At 41.8% G+C, this 26,563-nt stretch overlaps 1 protein-coding gene across 21 annotated transcripts in view; it reads left to right on the forward strand.

The window, feature by feature from the left end:
- CDC14B (cell division cycle 14B) overlaps positions 1-26,563 on the forward strand; it is a 125,902-nt gene that overhangs the window by 87,555 nt on the left and 11,784 nt on the right. For 7 of the 21 annotated variants that reach the window (XM_009456938.5, XM_054657811.2, XM_016960389.4 and 4 more), the window contains 6 exon segments: positions 22-109; positions 407-637; positions 10,882-11,020; positions 11,187-11,346; positions 12,004-12,101; positions 24,850-24,966. In XM_009456938.5, the coding sequence (XP_009455213.2) occupies positions 22-109; positions 407-637; positions 10,882-11,020; positions 11,187-11,346; positions 12,004-12,101; positions 24,850-24,966 (833 nt within the window). 21 annotated transcript variants of the gene reach the window in all.

Here is a 26,563-nt window from a genome sequence, read left to right on the forward strand (position 1 = left end):
GTGCTGGTCTTCCCCTTGCAGAAAGCAGAAAATGGAGATTTAAATTGGATAATACCAGACCGATTTATTGCCTTCTGTGGACCTCATTCAAGAGCCAGACTTGAAAGTGGTATGTGAAATTATGGCATCAATCTCATTTTGTTATTGAAAATATCTATCCTATATTTTCTTTTGAAAGAGTTACACCAAGCTTGACCAAGTGTTAATTATTATTTAAGCATACTTGGTCACTTCAGTAGATCATTCTGACTGGATTTTAACTTTCTTTTCTTTTGTTTTTTACAGTTATAATCAAATTGGTATTTAATTCCCAGTCCAGATACTGTTTCCGTTCAGTTACAGGTGAAACTATTAGCCATTGTTTTCTTTATGTGTTTTACAAGATCTGGTGCATTTCTTTATGTAGGTTACCACCAACATTCTCCTGAGACTTATATTCAATATTTTAAGAATCACAATGTTACTACCATTATTCGTCTGAATAAAAGGATGTATGATGCCAAACGCTTTACGGATGCTGGCTTCGATCACCATGATCTTTTCTTTGCGGATGGCAGCACCCCTACTGATGCCATTGTCAAAGAATTCCTAGATATCTGTGAAAATGCTGAGGGTGCCATTGCAGTACATTGTAAAGGTATGTTTCTAGGGGTGGTTAAAGAGTAGTATACAGTATGAGTATATGAATATGTAGAAACAGACCATATTCATTTAGTTTATGTGTCAGAACATGAAACTGCCTTTATTTTTAGAGTGCCGTTAAACCTTTGATTTCAGATGAAAAGTATAGTAACTTATTTTCATAAGTAATTCTACAAATACATCACATTGAAATGCATTTATTTATTCATCAAATATTTATTGGGTGCATACTATATAGTTAAGTTCTAGGATACATCAATGAGTAGCGTAGACTGTAAGAGCCTGTCTTAATGGAAACTATTCTTAACAAGTTGCTCTGTTTTCAGCAATTGTAACAGTGCCTGGCACTTAATAGATATTTTTTGAATAAATGAATGACTATACAATAATAAATGGTATGAAGATAGTAGGATTTATTTAACTCTCTTCTTTTGTTAGTTAATTAAGAAACAAGAAATATAGTTTTGTTACAAAAATCCAATATTGGAAAAAAAGCTCAGCAAGCCTTGGGGAAAGGGGGAGACTGATCTCCAGAGTTACTGCTGTATTTGTAGTTTTAAATATAATGGCAAAACATCACATTTCAGTTTTTATTGAAAAATTACATGGCATACAAAGAAATAGGAAAGTATAGCCTATTCAAAGGGAAGAAATAAATCCAGGCCGGGCATGGTGGCTCACGCCTATAATCCCAGCACTTTGGGAGGCCATGGCGGGCGGATCGCCTGAGGTCAGGAGTTTGAGACCAGCCTGGCCAAAATAGTGAAACCCTGTCTCTACTAAAAATACAAAAAAATTAGCTGGGTGTGGTGACGGATACCTGTAATCCCAGCTACTTTGGAGGCTGAGGCACAAAAATCACTTGAACCCGGAAGGCAGAGGTTGCAATGAGCTGAGATCATGCCACTGCACTCCAGCCTGGCCAATAGACAGAACAAAAAAAAGAAGAAGAAATAAATCCACAGAAGCTATCCCTGAGAAAGATCAAATTGTGGACTTAGTAGGCAAAAAATTTTAAATAACCATCTTAAAGATACCCAAGAGTTAAAAGAATATGTGGGAAAAGTCAAGGAAACGATTTATGAAGAAATACTAATATCAGTTATAAAAAGAACACATAAAAGGGAACCAAAAGGAAATTCTGGAAATGAAATGTACTAAAACTGAGATGAAAAATTCACTGGAGGGATTCAAAAGCATATTTGAGCAGGCAGAAGAATCAGTGCGTGTGAAGCTAGGATCATTAAAGAATTAGCAAGTCTGAGGAACAGAAAGAATAAAGAGCATAACATAAATGAACAGAATTTAAGGGATCCCTGAGACACACCCAAGTAGACCAAGATACAGATCGTGGGAGTTCCAGAGGGAGAAGAGAAGTAAAGGAGCAGACAGATGATTTGGCTGAAAACTCCCCAGATTTGATATATGCAGGAATATCCAAGAAGCCCAACAAACTCCAAGCAGGATAAACTCAGAGGCCCATGTGAACATGCATTATAATCAAGCTATAATGCCACAGACAGTCTTGAAAGCAGCAAGAGAGAAGTGACCTACCACATACAGGGGATACCACTGAGATTGTCAGCACATCTCTCATCAGAAACATTGCAGGCCAGAAGGCAGTGGGTTGATATAGTCAAAATGCATAAGTGAGGGAAAACCTGTTAAGAATTCTACATCTGGCAAAACTCCTTCAAAAATAATGGAAAAATTAAGACTTTGCCCAGGCAATCAATTTGCCTTTCTGATAAAGGCAAATAAATACATGGACCATTATAAAAGCTAGTATTATCGTAACGAGATAATTTGTAAAATATTATTACTGTAACTTGTAAATATTGTAACTTGCAAAAAACAAATAGAAAATCTGAATAGACCCCTAACTAGTAAGGGGATTAAGTAGTCCAAAGCCTCCTGACAAAGCAAAACCTTGGACATAATAACATCGCCAGTAAATTCTACCAAACACTTAAAAGGGAGTTTTTAATCACTAGATCTGACCTGCAAGAAACTCTAAAGGGGGAGTCTTTTAGGTTGAAATGAAGGCACACTAGACAGTAACACACAGCCATTTGAGAAGAGGAAATAAAGATTTCTGATAAAGGCAAATACAAGGACCACTATAAAAGCTAGTTTTATTGTAACAAGATAATTTGTAAAATATTATTACTGTAACTTGTTATTGTAACTTGCAAATATTATAATATATAAATTATTATTGTAATTTGTAAAATAATTTGTAGTTTGCAAGTAGTATAATTTTTGTGTATTATTATATACAAAAATTGCAAGTAGTATATTATTGTAATTTATAAAATAGAGAGTAGAAAACCAATAAAGAAAATGAACAAAACCAAGGGTTGGTTCTTTAAGAAGAATAACAAAAGTGATAAACCTTTAGCTAGAATGATGAAGTATAAAAGGAAGAAGACTCAAATTACTAAAATTAGAAATGAAAATGGCATTACCACTGATACTACAGAAATAAAACTGATCAGTACTGTAAAAATGATCAGTATTGTAGGACAACAAATTGGATAGTCTACATGAAATGGACAAATTCCTAGAAAAACAAAACACCAGAACTAAATCATAAAGAAATAGAAGATCTGAACAGACCCCTAACTAATAAGGAGATTAAGTAATCCAAAACCTCCTGAGAAAGCAAAACCCTGGACATGATAGCATCACCAGTAAATTCTACCAAACACTTAAAAGACTAAAACCAGTCCTTCTCAAACTCTTCTAAAAATTTGAGGAAAAAGGAACACTTTCTAACTCAATAAGGTCAGCATTACCCTGATACCAAAAACAAAAAGACACTATAAGATAACTAACTATAGGCCAGTATCCCTTACGAACATCGATGTGAAAACCTTGAACAAAATACTAGCCAATGGAATTCAGCAGCATATTTAAAAGGATTGTGTGCCATGACCAAGTAGGATTTATCCCATGATTACAAGAGTGGTTCAACATATGAAAATCAATCAGTGTGATATACCACGTTAAGGACAAAAACCATACGATCATCTCTGCACAAAAAGCGTCTGACAAAAGTCATTACCCTTTTGTGATAAAAACACAGTACAAACTAGGTATAGAAGGAGATTACCTCAACATAAGAACCGTATGTGAAAAGCCCACAGCTAACATCATACTCAATGGTGAAAGACTGAAAGCTTTTCCTCTAAGCTCATGAAGAAGACAAGGAGGCTTGGTTTTGTGGCTTCTATTTAACATGGTAATGGAAGTTCTAGCCAAAGGAAGTAAGCAAAAAAAAAAAAAAAAAAAAAAAATCGAAATTAGACAGGGGGAAGTAAAATTATCTTTTTGCAGATGATATGACTTATATGTATTATAGAAAACCCTGGGCCAGGTGCAATGGCTCTTGGCTGTAATCCTAGCACTTTGGGAGGCCGAGGTGGGTAGATTGCCTGAGCTCAGAAGTTTGAGACCAGCCTGGGCAACACGGTGAAACCCCGACTCTACTAAAATACCAAAAAAAAAAAAAAAAAAAAAAAAAAAAAAAAAAAAAAAAAATTAGCCGGGCGTGGCGCATGCTAAGGCAGGAGAATTGCGTGAATCTGGGAGGTGGAGGTTGCAGTGAGCTGAGATCTCGCCACTGCACTCCAGCCTGGGGGACAGAGCAAGACTCTGTCTCCAAAAAAAAAAAAAGAGAGAGAACCCTCAAGATTACACACACACACACAGAGCCCCTGCTAGAATTAATAAATGAGTTCAGCAAAGAAGTAGCAGCATATACAATCAACAGGCAAAAATCCCTTGTTTCTAAGCCCTGACAATAAAAATATAAAAAAGAAACTAAGAATACAGTTTCATTTATAATAGCATCAAGAAGAATCAAATATTGGGGAATTAACCAAGGAGATGAAAGATTTGTATAAAACATTTTTGAGGAAAATTAAAGAAGATGTAATTAAATGTAATGACATCACATTTGTGCACTGGGTGACTTAATATTGTTAACATGTCAGTATTGCCCAAAGGGATATACAGATTCAATGCAAGCCTGTCAGAATTCGAACATTTCTTGCAAAAATAGAAAAATGATTCTGAAATTCATTTGGAATCTCAAGGGATGCCAAATGGCCAAAACAATCTTGAAAAAGAATAAAAAGGTTGGAGGACTCACTTCCTGGTTTCAAAACTTCATACAGGCTGGGCATGGTAGCTTAACACCTGTAATCCCAGTACTTTGGGAGGCTGAGACAGAAGGATTGCTTGAGCCCAGGAGTTTAAGACCACCCTGGACAACGTGGCAAAACCCCATCTCTACTAAAAAATACAAAAATTAACTGGGTGTGGTGGTGTTTACCTGTAGTCCCAGCTACTCAGGAAGCTTAGATAGCAGGATCCCTTGAACCTGCGAGGTTGAGGCGGCGGTGAGCCATGATTGTGCCATTGCATTCCAGCCTGGGTGACGTAGTGAGATCCCGTCTCAAAAAAAAAAAAAAAGCCTTAGTACAAAGCTACATCAATCAAGATTGTGTGTTACTGGCATAAAGACAGATACATAGACCAGTGATAGGATAGAGAGCTCAGAAATAAATCCTTGTGTATATGGTCAAATGACATTCAAGAAGGATACAGAAACCACTCAATGGGGAAAGGACAGTCTTTTCAACAAATGGTGCTGGGAAAACCTGATATCCACATGTAAAAGAATGAAATTGGGCCCTTACATAACACCATATACAAGAATTAAAATGGATCAAGGACCTAAATATAGGACTTAAAACTATAAAACTCTTAGAGGAAAACAGAGGGTGAAAACTTCATGACATTAGATTTGGCAGTAATATGACACCAAAGGCACTGACAATGAAAGAACAGACAAATCGGACTATATAAAATTTTAAAACTTTTGTGCATCAAAGTATACTATCAGCAGAGTAACAAGGTAACCCATGGATTGGGAGAAAGTATTTGCAAATCACTTCTGATAAGGGATTAACATCCAGAAGATATAGAGAAAACTCCTAAAAACAACAACAAAACCCAGTTCATAAATGGGAAGAGGACTTGAATACACCTTTCTCCAAAGATATAAAATGGCCAGTGAGCACAAGTAAAGTTCTCAGCATTTTTGACTTATAGGGAAAGTCAAATCACAACCACAGTGAGATACCACTTTATACCCATTGGGATGGCTGTTATCTAAAAGAACAAAAACATCACCACCAGAAAATTACAAGTGTGGAGATATGGAGAAAATTAGAAGCCTTGTGTACTGCTAGTGGGAGTATAAAACAATGCAGCTGCTATGGAAAATGGTGTGGCAGTTCCTGAAAAAATTAACGTCATTCAGCAGTTCCATCTCTGGTTATATGCTCAGAAACAATTGACAGCAGGGATATGAACAGATATTTTTACACCCATGTTGTAGCAGCATTCTTCTTCTTCTTCTTTTTTTTTCTTTTTTTTTGAGATGGACTTTCACTCTGTTTCCCAGACTAGAGTGCTGTGGTGCAATCTTGGCTCACTGCAACCTCTGCCACCTGGGTTCAAGTGATTCTCCTGCCTCAGCCTCCAGAGTAGCTGGGATGACAGGCACGCACCATGACATCCAGCTAATTTTTGTATTTTTAGTAGAAACAGGGTTTCGCCATGTTGGCCAGGCTGGTCTCGAACTCCTGACCTCAAGTAGTCCACCCGCCTTGGCCTCCCAAAGTTCTGAGGTTACAGGTGTGAGCCACCACGCCTGGCCAGCAGCATTACTCTGAATAGCCAAAAGGTGGAAGCAATCCAGGTTTCCATCAGAGGAAGGCTAAAGAAATGGCTAAAGAAAATGTGCTATATCATACAACAGAATATTATGCATCTTTAGAAATGAAGAAAATTCTGACACATGTACTGCCACATGGATGAACCTTAAAGATATTAGGCCAATTTAGGTTTGCCAGTCAGAAAAGGACAGATATTGTATGAATCCAGTTGTATGAGATACTTGGGGTAAGAGAAAGTAGATTGGTGGTTGCCAGGGCCTGAGGGGAGGCAGGGATTGGTAGTTATTGTTTAATGGGTCCAGAGTTGGCTGGGCACGGTGGCTCACGCCTGTAATCCCAGCACTTTGGGAGGCTGAGGTGGGCGGATCACGAGGTCAGGAGATCAAGACCATCCTGGCTAACACGGTGAAACCCCATCTCTACTAAAAATACAAAGAATTAGCCAGGCTTGGTGGCGGGCGCCTGTAGTCCCAGTTACTCGGGAGTCTGAGGCAGGAGAATGGCGTGAACCCGGGAGGTGGAGCTTGCGGTGAGCCGAGATTGCACCGTTGCACTCCAGCCTGGGCGACAGAGCAAGACTCCATCTCAAAAAAATAAATAAATAAAAATAATAAAAAATAAAAATGGGTCCAGAGTTTCCGTTTTGTAAGATGAAATACGTTCTGAAGATGGATGGTGGTAATGTTTGTACAACAATGTGAATGTACTTAATGCTACTGAGCTGTACACATAAAAAGTGGTTAAAATGATATTCAGAAACTGACACTAAGGAAATACAAGTTTCCGAATTAACCAATACAGAATTTTTTTGTTTTTGTTTTTGAGACGGAGTCTTGCTCTGTCGCCCAGGCTGGAGTGCAGTGGCACGATCTCAGCTCACTGCAACCTCTGCCTCCCAGGTTCACGCCGTTCTCCTGCCTCAGCCTCCCCAGTAGCTGGGACTACAGGCGCCCGCCACCGCGCCCGGCTAATTTTTTGTATTTTTAGTAGAGACGGGGTTTCACTGTGTTAGCCAGGATGGTCTTGATGTCTTGTGATCCACCCACCTCGGCCTCCCAAAGTGCTGGGATTACAGGTGTGAGCCACCGCACCCGGCCCCAATACAGAATTTAAAATAACTGTCTTAAACATGTTCAGTGAGCTAAAAGAGAATTCAGACAACTAAATGAAATCAGGAAAATGATGCATGAAGAAAAATGGTAAATTTTATGTATATTTTGCTCCAATTTTTAAACATAATTAAAACAAAAGCCAGCATTGCTTATTTCATTTTTTAATTATAAAAAGCAGTTGAAGTAATTCTTCAGCAAGGTCCTTTTGCACCCCAACCCCATCACACACCCGACATTTGGCAACCTGCAGAGACCTTTTTTGGGGGTTGGGTACTACGGGCATCTGGTGGGTAGAGATCAGCGATGCTGCTAAACATCCTACAGCGCACAGGACAGCTCCTCACTATAAATAATTATCCAGCCTCAAATGTTAGTACTGCTGAGGTTGAGATACCCTGAAATAGAATGATGACCAATTAAAAGCCTAGAGAGGATCTTATTTGATTGCATCTTTGTTTAGGGAAGAAAAATGATGACAGTATGAAAATTGGGCTGTACAGTGAAAATTGAGATTCATTAAGAGGTATATTAATCTGCTGGGGCATATCACCAACTGGGTGGCTTAAACAACAGAAGTTAATTCTCTCACAGTTCTGGAGGCTAGAAGTCTAAGGGCAAGGCACTGGCAGGGATGTTTTCTGGGGAGGCCTCTCTCCTTGGCTTGCAGTGCAGATGTCTGTCATCTCTGAGTCTTCTCATGGTTTGCACTTAACTCCTGCCATCTCTTTCTTTTATTTTTTTGAGATGGAGTCGCGCTGTGTCTCCCAGGCTGGAGTAAAGTGGCGCGATCTCAGCTCACTGCAAGCTCCGCCTCCCGGGTTCACGCCATTCTCCTGCCTCAGCCTCCCGAGTAGCTGGGACTACAGGTGCCCGCCACCACGCCCGGCTAATTTTTTGTATTTTTTAGTAGAGACAGGGTTTCACTGTGTTAGCCAGGATGGTCTCAATCTCCTGACCTCATGATCTGCCCGCCTCGGCCTCCCAAACTGCTGGGATTACAGGTGTGAGCCACTGCACCCGGCCTATCTCTTTTTTTTCTTAGAAGTACAACAGTCCTATTGGATTAGGGCCCCAGTCTGTGACCTTATTTATTTCCGTAAAGGCCTTATCTGCAAATACAGTTGTATTGGGACTTAGAACAATATATGGATTTGGGTTAGGGGGGACACAATTCAGTTCATTATATTCTGCCATCTGGCCCCCCTCAAATTTATGTCTCTTCACTTCAAAAATACATTTACCCCATCTCAACAGTTCTGAACATCTCAATTCATTCCGGCATCAACTCCAAGTTCAGAGTCTCATCTAAATAGCATCCAACTCAGGTATAGGGGAGACTTGAGGTATGATCCATCCTGAGGCATAATTCCTCCCAGCTGTGATGGGATGGTACAGGCACAGGATAGACATTACCATTCCAAAAGGGAGAAACCAGAAGAAAGAGCTTCTAAGCAAGTCCAAAACCTAGCCAGGCAAATCCCATTACATCTTAAGGCTAGAGAATCATCCTCTTTGGCTCCACGCTCTGCCCTCCAGGCCCTCTAGGGTAGTGGCTTTGTCCCTGAGGGCTGTGGTCAGAGGCAGCTGGGTTTGCTGTAACTAATAGAGGTGGCCCTACCCTGTGAAATCAAGGAGTAGGCAGGCCTGCCCTGTGCTTATATACTCTGTCTTGGTGGCAGTGGCAGCACTGGGGGTCTCTAAATTGCCCTTGGGATCATCCTTCCTTTTCTTGAAGGACAAAGAATGTTTGCATCCAGGTAGCTCTGCTGTCAGAAGTCCAAAAGCCTTACTTTATTTTATTCCATGTCCATCCCCTTTAGTGCAAGATGCCAGTGTCTCTGCTGGTATAATCCCATCTCTTGTCCTTGCTTCTGCTGAGATGGCTGATTAAGTCTAGGTAATCTCTTTAGAGGGGGAGTGTCCAGCCACACCCTTGATTTTTCTCTCTGTAACACTCTTATTTTTTGCAATATGGATAGCCTGAGAATTTTCTGACTCTAGTTCCTGATTCCTTGTTGCTTAACAATTTCTTCTTTAATTCGTCTTTTTCCTTTTGCATTTTAAAGTAACCAGTAAGGAGAAACCAGGTTGTATCTTCAACACTTCCCTTACGAATCTCCTCTGCTAAATATCCAAGGTTGTCACTCACAAAGCCACTTCTCCATTTCTATGTAGTTGTTACGGTGACCCCTATCTCATGATCCAAATCTGTATTTAGGGTTCTCCAGAAAAACAAGCAGTAGGATTTTTTTTATATGTAGGAGATTTATTAAAAGGAATTGGCTCATGCAAGTATGGATTCTGGTGAGTCCAAAATATGCAGCGTGGGCCAGCAGCCTGGAAACATGGGAGAGTTGATGGTGCAGATGAAAGCCAAAGGCAGTCTCTTGCTCAGGAAAGTCAGGGTTTTTGTTCTGCCCAGGTTTTTCAGCTAATTGGATGGGGCCCATCCACATTATGGAGGGAACTGTGCTTACTGAGAGCTCACCAACTTAAATGTTAATCTCCAAAGATTCATTCCGGATTGACACATAAAATTAACCATCACTGGAGGTAATGATAATAGTCTAGATAAGACAGGCCAGCACCAATAGAGGTTTAAAAAAATCTGAGTGAAAATGGGTATTACAGACCAGAAAACATAATTGGATGTGGGAGTAAGTGCAAAATTACAAGCCTTTGGTTTTGCAAAGATGGTGGTACCATTTTTCTAAAATGCCCAGGGCAGAAGACACTGCTCTTACTGAGAATCATTGCTCAGAAAGTGATTCTCCACCTCGGCTACACGTAGAATCATCTGGAAGATTTTAGGAATCTCTGTGTCCAAGCTATGCTGCATACCAGTTAAATCTAAATTCTTGGCGTAAGGCCAGGCGTGGTGGCTCAAGTGTATAATACCAGCATTTTAGGAGGCCAAGGCAGGCGGATCACCTGAGGTGAGGTGAGTTTGAGACCAGCTTGGCCAACATGGTGAAGCCCCGTCTCTACTGAAAATACAGACATTAGCCGGGTGTGGTGGCACATGGCTGTAAATCCCAGCTACTTGGGAGGCTGAGGTAGGAGAATTGCTTGAGCCCAGGAGGTGAAGGTTGCAGTGAGCTGAGATTGCATCATTGCACTCCAGCCTGCTGGGCGACAGAGTAAGACTCCGTCTCAAAAATAAATAAATAAATGAAACAAATAATAAATACATTCCGGATGTGAGACCGGGCATCAGTATTTAAAAACCTCTCTAGGTGATTCCAGAGTGTAACCAGCCTTGAGAACCACTATTGAAAGAAGCAGAGTCATGAGAAGCCTTTTAAAAAAATTCTGCCCAACAAAATCCTGGAGTACATCAGCCCAAGTTTCATTTCTGTGCTGCTTTCTTTTCCTAGCTGGCCTTGGTCGCACGGGCACTCTGATAGCCTGCTACATCATGAAGCATTACAGGATGACAGCAGCCGAGACCATTGCGTGGGTCAGGATCTGCAGACCTGGCTCGGTGATTGGGCCTCAGCAGCAGTTTTTGGTGATGTAAGTAGTAGCCTACGTCTGTAGTTCCCAGGGAACATGTGGGGTTGGCATCTGATGGGGAGTGGAATTTCCTTTAGTTTCCAATAACAACAGATAATCTGGTAGGAAGAAGTTGTTCATGTATCTTTCTGGAAAGCTCTATTTTGATGTTATTTAAATGCTCTAGGAAGCAAACAAACCTCTGGCTGGAAGGGGACTATTTTCGTCAGAAGTTAAAGGGGCAGGAGAATGGACAACACAGAGCAGCCTTCTCCAAACTTCTTTCTGGCGTTGATGACATTTCCATAAATGGGGTCGAGAATCAAGATCAGCAAGAACCCGAACCGGTAATCAAGCCGTTTCTGTTGCGATGTTGTTACTGCTTTAACTGCTATTGAGAACCTGTCAGGGTATGGAGAAAACCGTAGGTAAAATAATAAAGCAGCTCTTGGATGAGTGTCAGTTTTTTATATTTATAACCCTCTCTAAGCACTTTTTACCCAAAACAGTGGAAACAAGGTTGTGTGTCCATAAAACTATGTTTTACTCACTCAGCAGGTGCATAAAAGGTTGTGAAGTGAGCTCTTCAGCCAGATCTACCCCTGCCCCTCACCCCTTTTTGCCATTTCACAACAGCTGATTTAGGAAAGCAATCATTCTCAAATAGAGAGCTTTTAACAAATCAAAGGCTTAGGGGGTAGCAGTACTACTACATTAAGTGGTAGTAAGTACACTGAGATTTTAAAAAGAGCGTTTTCAAACTTGAAAGCCCATTAACCCTCTTCACTGTTGATGTGTTTTCTAACAAGAGTGCTGCTGGGTTGTCTCTGAAAGTCAACTTTGGCTGTCTTAAAATGTCACCTGAAGCTTGATTGTGAAAGGGAAAAGTATTCTAGAGCTCGCAGAAACTTGGACTGTGTTCATGTGGATAAATTGCTGCTCTGCTGTACTGCATTAATAAGTGCAACTTAAATCATTAGCTCAGTGTTTTTTTACTTACACAGTACAGTGATGATGACGAAATCAATGGAGTGACACAAGGTGATAGACTTCGGGCCTTGAAAAGCAGAAGACAATGCAAAACGAACGCTATTCCTCTCACGTGAGTCTGGGTTCCTTTGTTGTGGTTGATGTTTCTTCATATGTGTGTGGGATCCTTGGTGAGGGTTTTTCCTGTACATTTTTCTCCATAGTTGCAAGCCCATGATGCCACTTTGAAATGCTTGCCTATGTTATTTAAAACCTAGGGGTGCTGGCCTTGGAAGCTCTCAGCTGTCCCTTGTTTACCTTGGTCCTCATGAGCCTTTATGGGTGGGAAGGCGACATCAGGGATACTTTTTCTCCATGAATAATCAGCATGGGGCATCCTCAGGAGCGCGACAGCGGATGTAAAGCCCAGGATGCCAGACTTGTCCATAGTTACTAAAGTGGTGTATTTCTTTACATTTGCCATGTTGCAGATCATTTGTTTTGATAAGCATGACATGATGGCTTAATGACATTATGTTGTTTTGGGGCAACAATGAACTGGTCTAAACTATATTTTGAGTTTTTTGTTTGTTTCTTTGGGGAATGATTTTCTAATTATAGAGTAAGATTTAGCCTGAGAATAGGAAATGTTGTAGTACTGAGTGTATGTATGTCCATGTGTACATTCTTGTGAATGTGTGTTAGTTGGGATTCAACCTGATGGAGCATCCAAGATTGTTAGAAAAATATGCAGAAGCAAAGTACATGACCATGGTATTTTTTGTAGGCTGTTCTTTAGTAAATGCTCCCACTTGTTGCCATTGGATTTCTTCCTTCTAGTTACTTCCTTTTTCATTGTGGGACACCAGATTTCCAGCCTTCTTTTTTGCGGGGAGGGAGTGTGATGGACATAGATCATTTATTCAGTAAGCATCTTGTAATATGGTAAGGAAGTATGATATAATAAACCATTTATATTGGCAGAGAACAGGTTTTCTTTTCAATTAAAAGTAATTCCTCACTAGTGTCTCGTCATAAAAATTCTGAAGTAGAATTACACCTAAGGCATGTGTCATTATGGGTTGCTCCCCTGGGAGGTTCTTCTTAAAAGACCCAAGGCAAAGAATTGAGTTTTACAATATGCAGTGTTATGTGAATGAATGTAGGGCATCCATTTTGATTATAGGCGTTTATTAAGCATTTCTTTTGCAACTTAGTGGTACTTTAGTCAACTATACTTTTTTAAAAATGGTGCCTTTTGGCCAGGTGTGGTGGCTCATGCCTGTAATCCCAGCACTTTGGGAGGCCAAGGTGGGCAGATCACCTGAGGTCAGGAGTTCAAGACCAGCCTGGCCAATATGGTGAAACCCCGTCTCTACAAAAATACAAAAACTAGCCGGGCATGATGGTGGGTGCTGTAGGCATTATAGGATCCCAGCTACTCGGGAGGCTGAGGCAGGAGGATCGCTTGAACCCGGGAGGCAGAGATTGCATTGAGCCGAGATCGTGCCATTGCACTCCAGCCTGGGTGACAGAGTGAGACTCTATCTCAAAAAACAAACAAACAAACAAAAATAGTGCCTTTGTATAATTTACTTAACTCCAAATGCCATTTTGTTTTTAATTTCCTTATTAAAAGTCTTCACCTAAGGCCTTAATGGTTTTTCTTTGGAAGTATTATGGTGGCTCCAGGTAATCATCCAGATACTAATTCCGGATGTGGTGGAGGAGGCAGGCAGCACCCTTGAGCAGTGCTTCTCAGACTTCAGTGTGCAGGAGGCACCCGGGCGCTTGTTGAAATATGGGTTATGATTGGTGGGGTGGGGGTGGGGCCCAAGAGTTCACATTGCTAGCCGAGGCTGCTGGTCCAGGGACCACACATTGAATTGCAAGCCCTAGGAAACTGATGCTTTTGTGGGTTGATTTTAGCTGTGTCTGGGATTTTTTGTTTTGTTTTTCAGAATCAGCATCATCAGTTTATGTTTTAATATTTTGTTGCCTGCTGTTCAGAAGTCAAGTTGAGAGTCAGGGGATACAAATCCTGCTTAGTCAAAAGTTTTTGTTAAATAGGAAATTTCCTTTAGTCACCCTCTGAATCTGCTACTCTCATTAACATGAGTTCAAATCTAGCTGGGCGTGGCTGTGCGCACCTGTAGACCAGGCTATGCGGGAGGCTGAGGCAACAGGACTACTTGAGCCCGGGAGTCTGAGGCTGCAGTGAGCCACGATCACTGCATCCAGCCTGGGTGACAGAGTGAGACCCTGTCTAAATAAATAAGTAAAATCAAGTACAATGGTAAAAGTTAAAAAACAAAGAGGTAGCTCAGGATTCCTTTTGGTAATATCCCAAAAACAATATATATAAATAGCCCCACATAACACAAATAACAAAGTTTTAGGCCACACTTTTAAAGAAGAAAGCGAAACGCTAGTTTTTCTAAGCTCTGAGTTATGTGTATAGACCCGAGGGGATTTTTGATGAGTCTCAGCAAATCTCCTTCCTCCTCCCTTACAACATTTTGCTTATCCCTGTCTCTGCTTTTTCAAACCCTCTCTGCTATTATTTGCAGTTTTTAGGCCCTAGAAAAGATCAATTGAAGATTTTCTTTCTTTCCCTCTTGTGTCTTTGTTGTTATTTTAGGAATAGAAGTCCCTGAGGGACTGTTCTCAACAGTTGCTTGGGTTGAAAAATACAAAATCAATTTCTTCATCCAAGTTTGACTCATTGATTTCTGTGAGCAAGTTATTTTGCTTTAGCATTGGCACTTAGCCTTATGAAAATACAGTACATGCAAGAAGGAAAGTTAGTGAGAAATACACAAGTACTAGTGATTCTTAGGAGAAGGTTATAGTACATAAAATATTATTCCAATGATTGGTTTCTCTTTTTTTTTTTTTTTTTTTTTTTTAAGACAGAGTCTTGCTCTGTTGGCCGGGCTGGAGTGCAATGGTGTGCCCTTGGCTCACTGCAACCTCTGCCTCCCGGGTTCAAGTGATTCTGCTGCCTGAGCCTCCGGAGTATCTGGGATTACGCACCACCACACCCAGCTAATTTTTTGTATTTTTAGTAGAGACAAGGTTTCACCATGTTGGCCAGGCTGGTCTCGAAATCCTGACCTCAAGTGGTACACCCACCTCAGCCTCCCAAAGTGCTAGGATTACAGGCATGAACCACCGGCGCCTGGCCGGTTTCTCTTTTATAAATGGTCAGTTTTGGGGGAGAGTTTAAGTTTTTAGTGATTATAAAATGGCCATTTGCTCAGCCTGTCTGATCCTGACTACAATGATGACAGGAAACCATGTGGCACCATGACATTGAGCTGATCTTCAGGACGTGATGACAAGTATATTGTCTGTGCTAAAATGGATTTGGTAGATTTCATAACTTGAGCCATGAGGCCTGTCGTTCTGCATACCGATGGTTTTGGTAGGTTTGGAGATGGGTATATCTGTTAGCAATGGAAAATAATTCTTTTTTTATTTTTATTTTTTATTTTTATTTTTGAGACAGAGTATCGCTCTGTCGCCCAGGCTGGGGTAAAGTGGCGCGAATTTGGCTCACTGCAAGCTCTGCCTCCTGGGATCATGCCATTCTCCTGCCTCAGCCTCCCAAGTAGCTGGGAATACAGGCGCCCACCACCACGCCCGGCTAAATTTTTGTATTTTTAGTAGAGACAGGGTTTCACTGTTTTAGCCAGGATGGTCTCGATCTCCTGACCTCGTGATCTCCCCACCTTGGCCTCCCAAAGTGCTGGGATTACAGGTGTGAGCCACTGCGCCCAGCCGGAAAATAATTCTTAAGCCATGAGGTTTACTAGAGGAAAAAGTAACCATCTATAACGCTGACACTTGGACATTCAGGCCATTCTGCCTTTAAGGAACTGAAGGTGAAGGCTGGGATCAGTAGAGAGTTTTCTAGGGCTCCCAGACCATTTATTCATTCCGTTTAAATATTCACCCCTGTGATCTTTATGTATATTAGTAGCTTGTTTTTTTGTGGGAAGATTAAATAAGATGGTGTGGGTATAACTTGTGGGGTAAGGTTAGGCTGTATTTCGAGTTCACCCTTTAGTCTAATCCTTTTCCACAATATAGGAAGCCTGGCATGTAATTTCTTTTTCCCCGAGACAGAGTCTTGCTTTGTCACCCAGGCTGGAGTACAGTGGCGTAATCTTGGCTCACTGCAACCTCCACCTTCTGGGTTCAAGTGATTCTCCTGCCTCAGCCTCCTGAGTAGCTGGGAATACAGGCACACGCCACCACGCCTCGCTAATTTTTGTATTTTTAGTAGAGATGGGGTTTCACCATGTTGGCCAGGCTGGTCTCAAACTCCTGACCTCGTGATCTGCCCGCCTCAGCCTCCTAAAGTGCTGGGATTACAGGCGTGAGCCACTGCGCCCGGCCTGACATGTAATTTTTAATGATGACAGTGATGAGGTCAACAATAAAGATGACATGATAAGCCAAATCAGCCATTTCCAAATTGATTAGCAGTACTCCGCACACAGCAGATGCTCAGTAGAGGCTCTAATATTTGGTCACAGATGTATCCAGGTGACCATTTGGAAGTATAGTCATTGGAAAGAGCTTCTGCCCTTCCAAATGGGGGGAGGTTTCCTTCCTCGCTGCTAGGACCCAGACCAATGGATTAAGAAACACCAAGCTGAGGCTGGACACAGTGGCTCATGCCTGTAATCCCAGTGCTTTGGGAGTTCAAGGCAGCAGGATCACTTGAGCCCAGGAGTTCGAGACCAGCCTGGCCAACATAGTGAGATTCTGTCTCTACAAAAAAAAAAAAAAAAAAAAAAAAAAAAAAACTGGGCATGGTGGCATGAACAGGCAGTCTCAGCTGCTACTCAGGAGGCTGATGTGGGAGGATTGCTTGCGCCTAGGAGTTGGAGGTTACAGTGAACTATGATAACGCCACTGCATTCCAGCCTGGGCAACAGAGCAAGACCCCTGTTTCTTTCTTTCTTTCTTCTTCTTTTTTTTTTTTTTTTTTTTTTTTTTTTTTGAGACAGAGTCTTGCTCTGTCGCCCAGGCTGGAGTGCAGTGGTGCAATCTTGGCTCACTGCAAGCTCCACCTCCCAGGTTCACGCCATTCTCCTGCCTCAGCCTCCCAAGTAGCATGGTGCCTGCCACCACGCCCGGCTAATTTTTTGTATTTTTAGTAGAGATGGGGTTTCACCATGTTAGCCAGTATGGTCTTGATCTCCTGACCTCGTGATCCGCCCGCCTCAGCCTCCCAAAGTGCTGGGATTACAGGCGTGAGCCACCACGCCCGGCCTTTATTTTTTTTATTTTTTTTTATTTTTTGAGACAGAGTCTTGCTCTGTCGGCCAGGCTAGAGTGCAGTGGCATGATCTCGGCTCACTGCAACCTCCGCCTCCCGAGCTCAAGCAATTCTCCTGCCCCAACTTCCCGAGTAGCTGGGATTACAGGCATATGCCACCACATCTGGCTAATTTTTGTATTTTTTTAGTAGAGACGGGGTTTCACCATGTTGGCCAGGCTGGTCTCGAACTCCTGACCTCAGGTGATCCACCTGCCTCAGCCTCCCAAAGTGCTGGGATTACAGGCATGAGCCACTGCGCCCGGCCGACCCCTGTTTCTTAAAAATGAAAAAGAGGCAGGGTGAGGTCAGGAGTTCAAGACCAGCCTAACCAACATGGAGAAACCCCATCTGTACTAAAAATGCAAAATTAGCTGGGCATGGTGGCACATGCCTGTAATCCCAGTTGCTTGGGAGGCTGAGGCAGGAGAATTGCTTGAACCCGGGAGGGGGAGGTTGCAGTGAGCCGAGATCACACCACTGCACTCCAGCCTGGGCGACAAGAGTGAAACTCCATCTCAAAAAAAATTAAATAAATAAATAATAAAATAGAGCTCAGGTGCGATAGCTCACGCCTGTAATCCCAGCATTTTGGGATGCTGAGGCAGGCGGATCACCTGAGTTCAGGAGTTTGAGACCAGCCTGGCCAACGTGGTGAAACCCTGTATTAAAAATACAGTACTTAGCTGGGCGTGGTGATGTGCGCCTCTAATCCCAACTACTCAGGAGGCTGCAGTGGGAGAATTGTTTGAACCTGGGAGGCGGAGGTTGCAGTGAGCCAAAATCACGCCATTGCACTCCGGGCTGGCTGGGTGACAGAGCAAGACTCCATCTCAAAAAATTATAATAATTAAAAAATAAAAAATAAGAAAGAAACACCAAGCTGAAAGCCAACTAGTATGAGGAAAATGAGTGTGGAAAACAACTAAGAAAAGTCTATAGTATGCATACCTAAGTGAAATTTTGCTCATTTTGTGTTGCCCTGGGTTAAATGTGAACCATATTATAAAAATGTGCCATTCCCTTAGCTTCCTGGATGGCTCAGGAGTTAGTAACTCCCTTGAAGTGAGATCAGTTCTGCTGTATTACGTTCATTTTTAGTTGTGCCTCCTGTGATTTTGTTAACTAGTCTGGGGTTTTGTGTTTTTTTGTTTGTTTGTTTTTGGTTATCTGGTTTTGCCTCCTTTGCCCCTTGTGGTTTGCTTTAGTTTTCTGTGTGTGCACATCTTCTGCTTTTTGAAGAACCTCAATCATTTATCTGTGACTGATTTCAGTATCATAAAGTTAAATTAACATGGGGTAGTTATCTCACTAGTGACTGAGTCCCAAAGTATGAAACCTGTTTAAACACAGCATTTTTTTCTTCAACATAAAATGGCAAAACTCCATCCTTGTTGACCGCCCCTTTGTATCCCTGTTGCTGTTGGCTGGGCTTTTAGGGTGTCTAAAATTCACATATGGCTTGATTGATTGATGATTGCGTAATTTATTTTGGCTTCCCAATTTGAACATCTGTTCTTTCCCCTTCACCCCTTTCCAGATGTCCCCTAGCTGTGCTGACCTCTGCACTGTGTAGTGTTGTCATCTGGTGGATTGTTTGTGACTACATTCTTCCCATCCTGCTATTCTGTCTCGATGGTTTCAGAACACAGTAGCCATCAGGACCCCCTGACAGATAGCTGCTGTAAGTGTCCCGTTCTGTTTCTCTGCTGTTGCTTACTTCTGGTGCCTAGTGTGGTTCCCACAATGCATGTTTTTCTCCTTGTCAGCTCCTAGCTTTGTTGGTTTGCCTATTTTCAAAGGTTCTTTTTCTGAATCTTTTCAATTAATGGGATGGTGGTGGGGAGGGAAGGTGGGCTTCACTGTTCCTCTCATAGAAAGGATATTGAAAGTAACATACGTTGTTTTAAAGTTATGCTTATCCTTAACATATTTCAAAATAGCAGTTGATAAAGACACTGAAACAGTTTTTCTTCACTGAAACAGTTTTTCTTCCCTATCAAAAGTAGTTAGCTTAGGATAATTGGGGTGGTTTTATTTTCGTCAGTTGGCTATACAATTTCCCTCTAGTTTTCTGTATCTTGAGTATGTCCTTCCCAATCTAGCAAAGAAGCATTTTTCCCACTGATCTACTTTCATTAAATATGTGATTTTGTAGCCTCGAAATCTGCCATTGTACAGCAGCTCTCTCATAAGTCTTCTCTCTTTAGTGTGCAGAATTTCCTGCTCTGTCTCATTTTTCTCCTCCCCTTTAGGGAATACAGTAAGTACAGTGTGTAGCACTTGATGCTAAATGAAAGTAGGAGGTCGGAGCTGAGGTCGCCTGTTTAAGTTGGTGCATTTCCATATGATGGTCATTGTTCCCGCTTTTCTCCTTGCCCAGACATAGCCAGAATGCCTTTAATAGGCTAATAGCAGCAAATTTGTATTCTCTTGAGATCTTTCATCTTTGAAATGAAGACCTTAACAGCGAAGAGGCTTTATTTCTGCAGAAGAATGTACAAGAGGCCCACTTGTGGAACAGCATGTTGAAGACCCCCAGAAGGCGGGTGTGTCCGTGTCACGGGGTCCACCGCCACCCTTCTGTGTCTGAGCTGCGTTCTTTCTTCTCTGAAGCTTTTTCCTTAACTCATATTTTAAGAATTTCTTCTCTTGTCTCCTCTTGGACTTGGAAGTTATGAAAGAATGCAAAAGTTCCTTGCAAGATCTCTTCCAAAGAAAAATTCCATTGCAGCCAACTCTGGTACTTTGTGGTTTCATTGAGTATTTTCACATAGCTGAGAAAGATTTAAAAATCAAGCTGATTTCACTCTTCAGAATTAGGCAAAACCTGCTTAACTTGCTCCCATTTATGGCATTTTCTTGAATATCTTACAAATAAAAGCTTATTGTCGCACATTCAGACCTGCTGTATTTCTGAGATAGATTAACCTTTTGGGTGTTTTCTTCTTTACTTCTCTTAGTCAACTACGATTGCCACATATTCTGACTCAAGAGCATCATGCACTACATAGAGTTATTCTTCTCAAACTGTTCCAAGTGGCAAAGATGTTCTGAATGGGTGGAGCAGTTGCAAATAATGCTTAGGCACTTTGTGGTTGAATGATCATTCCCAGGGTAAGTTTAAACATGGTCTCTATCAGGCTCTTTTCTTTTCAGTATTCCATGTAAACTATACCTTCTGTTGTTACTGGTAATGACGTTTGCCATTGTATTTCTAGACCCAAGCAGAGTATTCAGTTCAGCCTGACTAATTATTTGGAATTTTGAGAAGCAAAAAGCTTGTGACAGTTACAGTGGTGTTCATCAGTATCATCTTTGTAGCACCCCCATGTCTTTCTCTCAAAAGGGTTTTATTTGTAAGGTGGTGACTCCTGAGCTCCACCATCCTCTGTCATCACCACCCACCTCTGCTGGCAGTGGACGCAGGTGGCGTGGCATCGTCTGATAAGTTGTTTCCAGTGAAAAGCTCCTGTTATGCGGCATGCCTGGAGAATTAGGCCATAACAACACTTCAGGCTTCTGAGTCAGACTCAGAGATAGTGGGAAAGCCTTCTCTGGAGGCTGCAGGGCCTCAGGGTCACCTTTGTGCACGCTCTTGTGGTGTCCGGAGTGGACAGCCAGTATACATAGTGCATAGTTGCCCTGATGGATTTTTTTCTTGGAATTGGACATTTATGTTCGAGACCTGGCTTTTTAGTTTTTGGCTTTGCCGTGTTCCTTGGGTTGCAGATTTCACTATATCTGAAATCTCAGAGTACCGAGGCTCCAAGGATGCTGCAGAGAAGAAGGTGAACTGGAATATAGGCAAGAGGTAGGTAGGATGGAGGATTTTGTCAGGGGAGATGGGAAGGAAGAAAATACATCTGCTGCACACTGCTCTGCAAAGCCATGCTTGGCCTGGGTTGGAAGGCAGAAGGCCGCGAGTGCCCGGGTTCCCTGTGACAGAGGCAACACGTCACCCTCTGGTGCCTGTCAGGTGGTGTGTGCTGTCACTCATGATAGCTCAGTGGAGTTCTCCCCCAACCCCGACTTCATCAGTGCATAACCTGCAGTTAGGATAAATACCGTGTTGTCAGTGCAAATAACTGGAATCTTCCGTGGTGTGGTTAATACACTCAAGTTCTATCATTCTCTTGGTTTTAAAGTTCCACAGAAATTACTAGCTATTTAATATTATTATTATATTAGTTCACTTTAATTTACACTAATTTTATAGAGAAATAAATACTTTTAAAAAGATGTTTTCCAGCAGCCTGAGAATGACTGCAGGATTTAGCAGTAGTGTCTTGTTTTGAATGGCATTTAAACACTTCAGTCATAGTTTTAATTTGAGAAATCAGGATTCAGATTTCCTAAGCAGGCAGTGTATCAGCTCTTGTTTTTTTCTCAGATTAATTATTTTGCAGTGTGATTGTTGTCTGTACTTTTGGCCAACCGTGGCCTCAAATTATTTGAGAATTAGGTGTTGTATTTAAAAAAAAAAAAGCCAACAGGAGTCTTGTTTTCTCCGTGCGTAAGGGAGTGGCCGAGGGGAGCGGATGAGAACAGTGGCAGCACGAGTGCCCCGGCCTGGGCTTCAGAAGTAGCAGTGAAGCAGCAGCAGTTTGTTTTGTTTTGTTTGGTTTTATGCAAAATTCTATATTCAAATTCTTAGCAGAGATGAATAAATACTTCCCCATCACTTTATATAAACAAATAATTTTTAGGGATGGGCAGGCTGGCTCATGCCTATAAATCCCAACACTTTGGAAGGTTGAGGCAAGAGAATCACTGAGGCCAGAATTTTGAGAATAGCCTGGGCAACATAGCGAGACCCCATCTCTATAAAATAAAAAATGAAAAAATTAGCTGGGTGTGGTGGCATGTACCTGTGGTCCCAACTACTCTGGAGGCTGAGGTAGGAGGATCAGTTGAGCCCAGGATTTGAGGCTGCTATGATTGCGCCACTGCATTCCAGCCTGGGCAACAGAGTGAGACCCTGTCTCTTAAAAAAAAAAAAAGAAAAAGAAAAAAAAATTTTAAAAATAATTCCTTGTTTTTAGAAGTAGAATTCACAAGCCAGGGTAATAGTTGCCTTTAATCATACAATTAAGATGCATATACACTCTTCTTTTTTTTTTTTAATACAGAGTCTCTATCACCTGGCTGGAGATCGGTGACACAAACATGGCTCACTGCAGTCTTGACCTTCCAGGCTCAAGTGATCCTCCTACCTCAACTTCCCAAGTAGCTGGAACCAAGGCACGCCCCACCACGCCCGGCTAATTATTATTATTATTTTATAGAGAGGACGTCTCACTATATTTTAGAATTTGGGCTTCTTAATGGTGTCTTGTTTCATGACTGAAAATCTGAGAAGCTACTTTTACTTTTGGGCACAAAGACTTGTTTGGCTGGTGGATTTCTTTGGTGTGGAAATTGCTTAAAATGTCCAGGCTGGTCTCGAAATTTTGGCCTCAAGTGATCCTCCTGCCTTGGTCTCCCAAAGTGCTGGAATTACAGGCATAAGCCACCGCAACCACCTCCTTTTTCTATTTTGTTAGAACATTCAACATATCAGATGATCACACTCTAGGAGAATTTCTGAACCAAACATTGGCTGATTTATCCAGGATTCATGTCCCTCTGTGAGACAGAAAGCTAGTTTCATGGGGCCCTCAGAAATCCTGCATGAGTAAAGTGAAATAGTGGGGAAAGCTGCCCATCCCCTTCTCCCCAGAAGGCTTGGGACCGCTGGCCCAGACAAGCTCCAGGTTATGCTCTGGTTGCGGAGTCTCGCTCTTTGGCCCAGGCTGGAGTGCAGTGGCACAATCTCGGCTCACTACAACCTCTGCCGCCCAGGTTCAAGCAGTTCTCCTGCCTCAGCCACCTGAGTAGTTGGGATTATAGGCACCTGCCACCACACTCGGCTAATTTTTGTATTTTTAGTAGAGACGGGGTTTCACCATCTTGGCCAGGCTGCTCTTGAACTCCTGACCTCGTGATCCAACCACCTCGGCCTCTCAAAGTGCTAGGATTACAGGTGTGAGCCACCGTGCCCAGCCTCTTGTTGCTTTTTTAGTGATGAGATGTTTAGCATTTTACTAAATGTTGGATATGCTTTGGTTTGGGTCATGCTAAGGTTGTAGAAATTTATTAATCTTAGCCTATTTTAAGGCCCTGTCTTTGGTATATTAGCCAGCATGGTGGTAGCTGAGGCCCGTGAGGTGGGATGCTCACTAATTGTAATGGTTCAACTTTTTACTCTTTTGAGCTGGGTTCTCATAAGTTGTTATTGGCTTTCTCACCTTTATGTTTGAATAGGAGAGAAGAAAGCTTGTTAAGTCAGTATTTTCTCTTTCAGAGAATTAAAAGTTGGTATCTATAAATGTGTGTATATGTGTTTAGTTTGTCATTGATTATCTCTTGAAGAAAATAATTGCATATAGGCCTGGTGTGGTGGCTCACACCTGTAATCCCAGCACTTTGGGAGTAAGTGAGGTGGGCGAATCACCTGAGATCAGGAGTTCGAGACCAGCTTGGCCAACATGGCAAAGCCTCATCTCTACTAAAAATACAAAAATTAACCAGGTGAGGTGGTGGGCGCCTGCGGTCCCAGCTACTCAGGAGGCTGAGGCAGGAGGATCGCTTGAACCTAGGAGGCAGAGGTTGCAGTGAGTCGAGATCACGCCACTGCACTCCAGCCTGGGCGACAGAGCAAGACTCCATCTCAAAAAAAAAAAAAAAAAGAATTGCATATAAAATCTTTTGATATCTTCTGCTGTTTTCCCTATGACAATTGAAAGAGGAAAGAAAAAAAAAACCAAAGGACCATCTGCCTCTTAAAGGACATTCCGTGTGGCCTTTATCTCAGGATGTTCTTTTCTGATTCATCGTGTACTTCCTCCTGGGCAGCCTACTCTCATATGCACCAGTTTCTCAAGCTTTTTAGAGTTTAATTAAGGCAAGCTTTACAAAATTTAAGTGTTTTCACTTTCATTTTAGTGGCACTTGGAGATTTAGTAAGTGTTATATATAATTCAGGCAAAACTCATATTTTGCTTAAACACTTTCTAAAATTTTGAAACGTTATATAAAATCAGTATTGATTTAGTGGATTATTACCCATACTTACAGCTTTGAAGAGTGAATATTGTATAGTTATTTCCTAAATTTATGTTCCTATTCTTTAGAATTTGAGCTCTTAATGGTGTCTTGTTTCATGACTGAAAGTCTGAGAAGCTACTTCTACTTTTGTTGGGCACAAAGATTTCTTTAGCTGGTGGATTTCTTTGGTGTGGGAATTGCTTAAAATGCCAAGTCATTCGCCTTCCAGGAGCAAAGCCCTCTGGTTGTCTTTGTGTAACCTTCAAAGAGAAACGAGATGCTTCATTTTAAAAGGCCTTGATGTGAAAATGTGTTTCAGATTTTTTTGGTAAATGTGTTGATGGAAAATCCTCTCAATTCTCAAGATAATTTGCACTAACGTGCAAAAATACTTTCCTCTGTCAAGTATTTGCAAATGGTTTCAGTGAATATAATCTTATTTTTTTCCAACTATTTTCAGAGTAATTCTTCAATCCAGTGTTCAGAGCTGTAAAACATCTGAACCTAACATTTCTGGCAGTGCAGGCATTACTAAAAGAACCACCAGATCTGCTTCAAGGAAAAGCAGTGTTAAAAGGTGAGAAAAGAATCCTACTCTTCTGAAAAGTTGCAAGCGTTTGTTTTCCAGTTTAATATTTGGACCCTACCTCTGGAGATTGACATGAAATTAGGAGAAAGTAGAGTCTCTGTGATGGGAAATTCATCAAATGTGTATTCCTTGTTCATTATCTAAGAAAATCTGGACCATTTTAATGTAGGCTTTTGTTTTGTTTTTTAGAAGTAATTCTCAACACTGGAAGTATGGTCTCTGGGTCATGATATGGGAAAGTTTTAAGTTAAGAATTTCCAAAGCTGGCTGTCAGGACTTGGAGGACATTTTTCTAGGTGTATATCAGATACAGCTTCATTGCTGGACGATTAGCTGCAAATGAATGTGATGGTAGAAATGAGATAACCAGAGAGTCTGAAGATCCTTCTCTACCTAGTGACTCTTTGTCCTCTTGGCCACAGCCCACACCCGAGGCACTAGTTCTTTCACTGTCGTCACTGTCTTCAGTGAGTGTAGGCAGAATTTCACAAGGAAACCAATGTGTTCTGTGGCCACGTCAGTGACTCTGTTGTCTTTGGATATTTCTCATGAAGTGGACATGTCATTTTTAAAGTATTCTGAAAACAGATCCCATCTGAAGAGAGAATAAATAGCCCAGGAGTGGAAGTGGGGATAGATGGCTCAGGAGTAGAAGGGGGCACCTTTTCATCATTGCCTGGTGTTGGCAGCCCATGCAGTCCTGTTTTTGTCCTCCTGGTAAAAACGATCTCTTCTAATAGACATGAGCGACCTGAAGATAATCAGAACCAGACTTTAAAGTGTCCTGCACGTGTACCCTGCTTCTTTTCAGCTTCCCTGCCATGTATATCCGAGGCTTTGGGCCTAGGGGCCTTATCAGTGTGAAATTAGTCCCCAGTGCAAAGCAGCCAGTCTCCCAAGAGACCTTGGCAGAGCTGGGAGTTCTGTGTGCTTTGCCTTTTGAAGACTCATTCAGCTCTGCCATGTCTCCTCTACACTGTTTGTTTTGTACAACCTTACTGCACACTTAACACTCGCATGGGGACGCAGCAGTGCCCCGGCATAAGGATTGGAGGACTGTCAGGCACTGACTCATGATTCCAGGATTTAAAATTTTTCATTAGAAATGTACCAAATATTCCTATTTCTTTACTGTTTGATTCTTCTTGAGAAGAATATTAGAGAAATACTGACCAAAGGTCAAAGATTTAGGTACATTGGAACAATAGCGGAGTGTTATTTATAACAGTGAGAAACAGGAAATGGGCTCAAGATTGTTACATTATGCCAAATGAATTGGGAGTCATACAGTTTAGTACACGAAGCAGTAAGTGAAAAGAGCCATGCATAACAATTCTGAAGTATGGGCCGGGTGCGGTGGCTCGCGCCTGTAATCCCAGCACTTTGGGAGGCGGAGGCAGGTGGACCACTTGAGGTCAGGAGTTTGAGACCAGCCTGGCCAACATAGTGAAACCCCGTCTCTACTAAAAATACAAAAATTAGCCAGGTGTGGTGGCAGGCACCTGTGGTCCCAGCTACTCGGGAGGCTGAGGCAGGAGAATCGCTTAAACATGGGAGGCGGAGGTTTCAGTGAGTCATGATCACA

Source organism: Pan troglodytes, chromosome 11, assembly GCF_028858775.2.
Source record: "Pan troglodytes isolate AG18354 chromosome 11, NHGRI_mPanTro3-v2.0_pri, whole genome shotgun sequence".
In the NCBI taxonomy this organism is placed as follows: Eukaryota; Metazoa; Chordata; class Mammalia; order Primates; family Hominidae; genus Pan; species Pan troglodytes.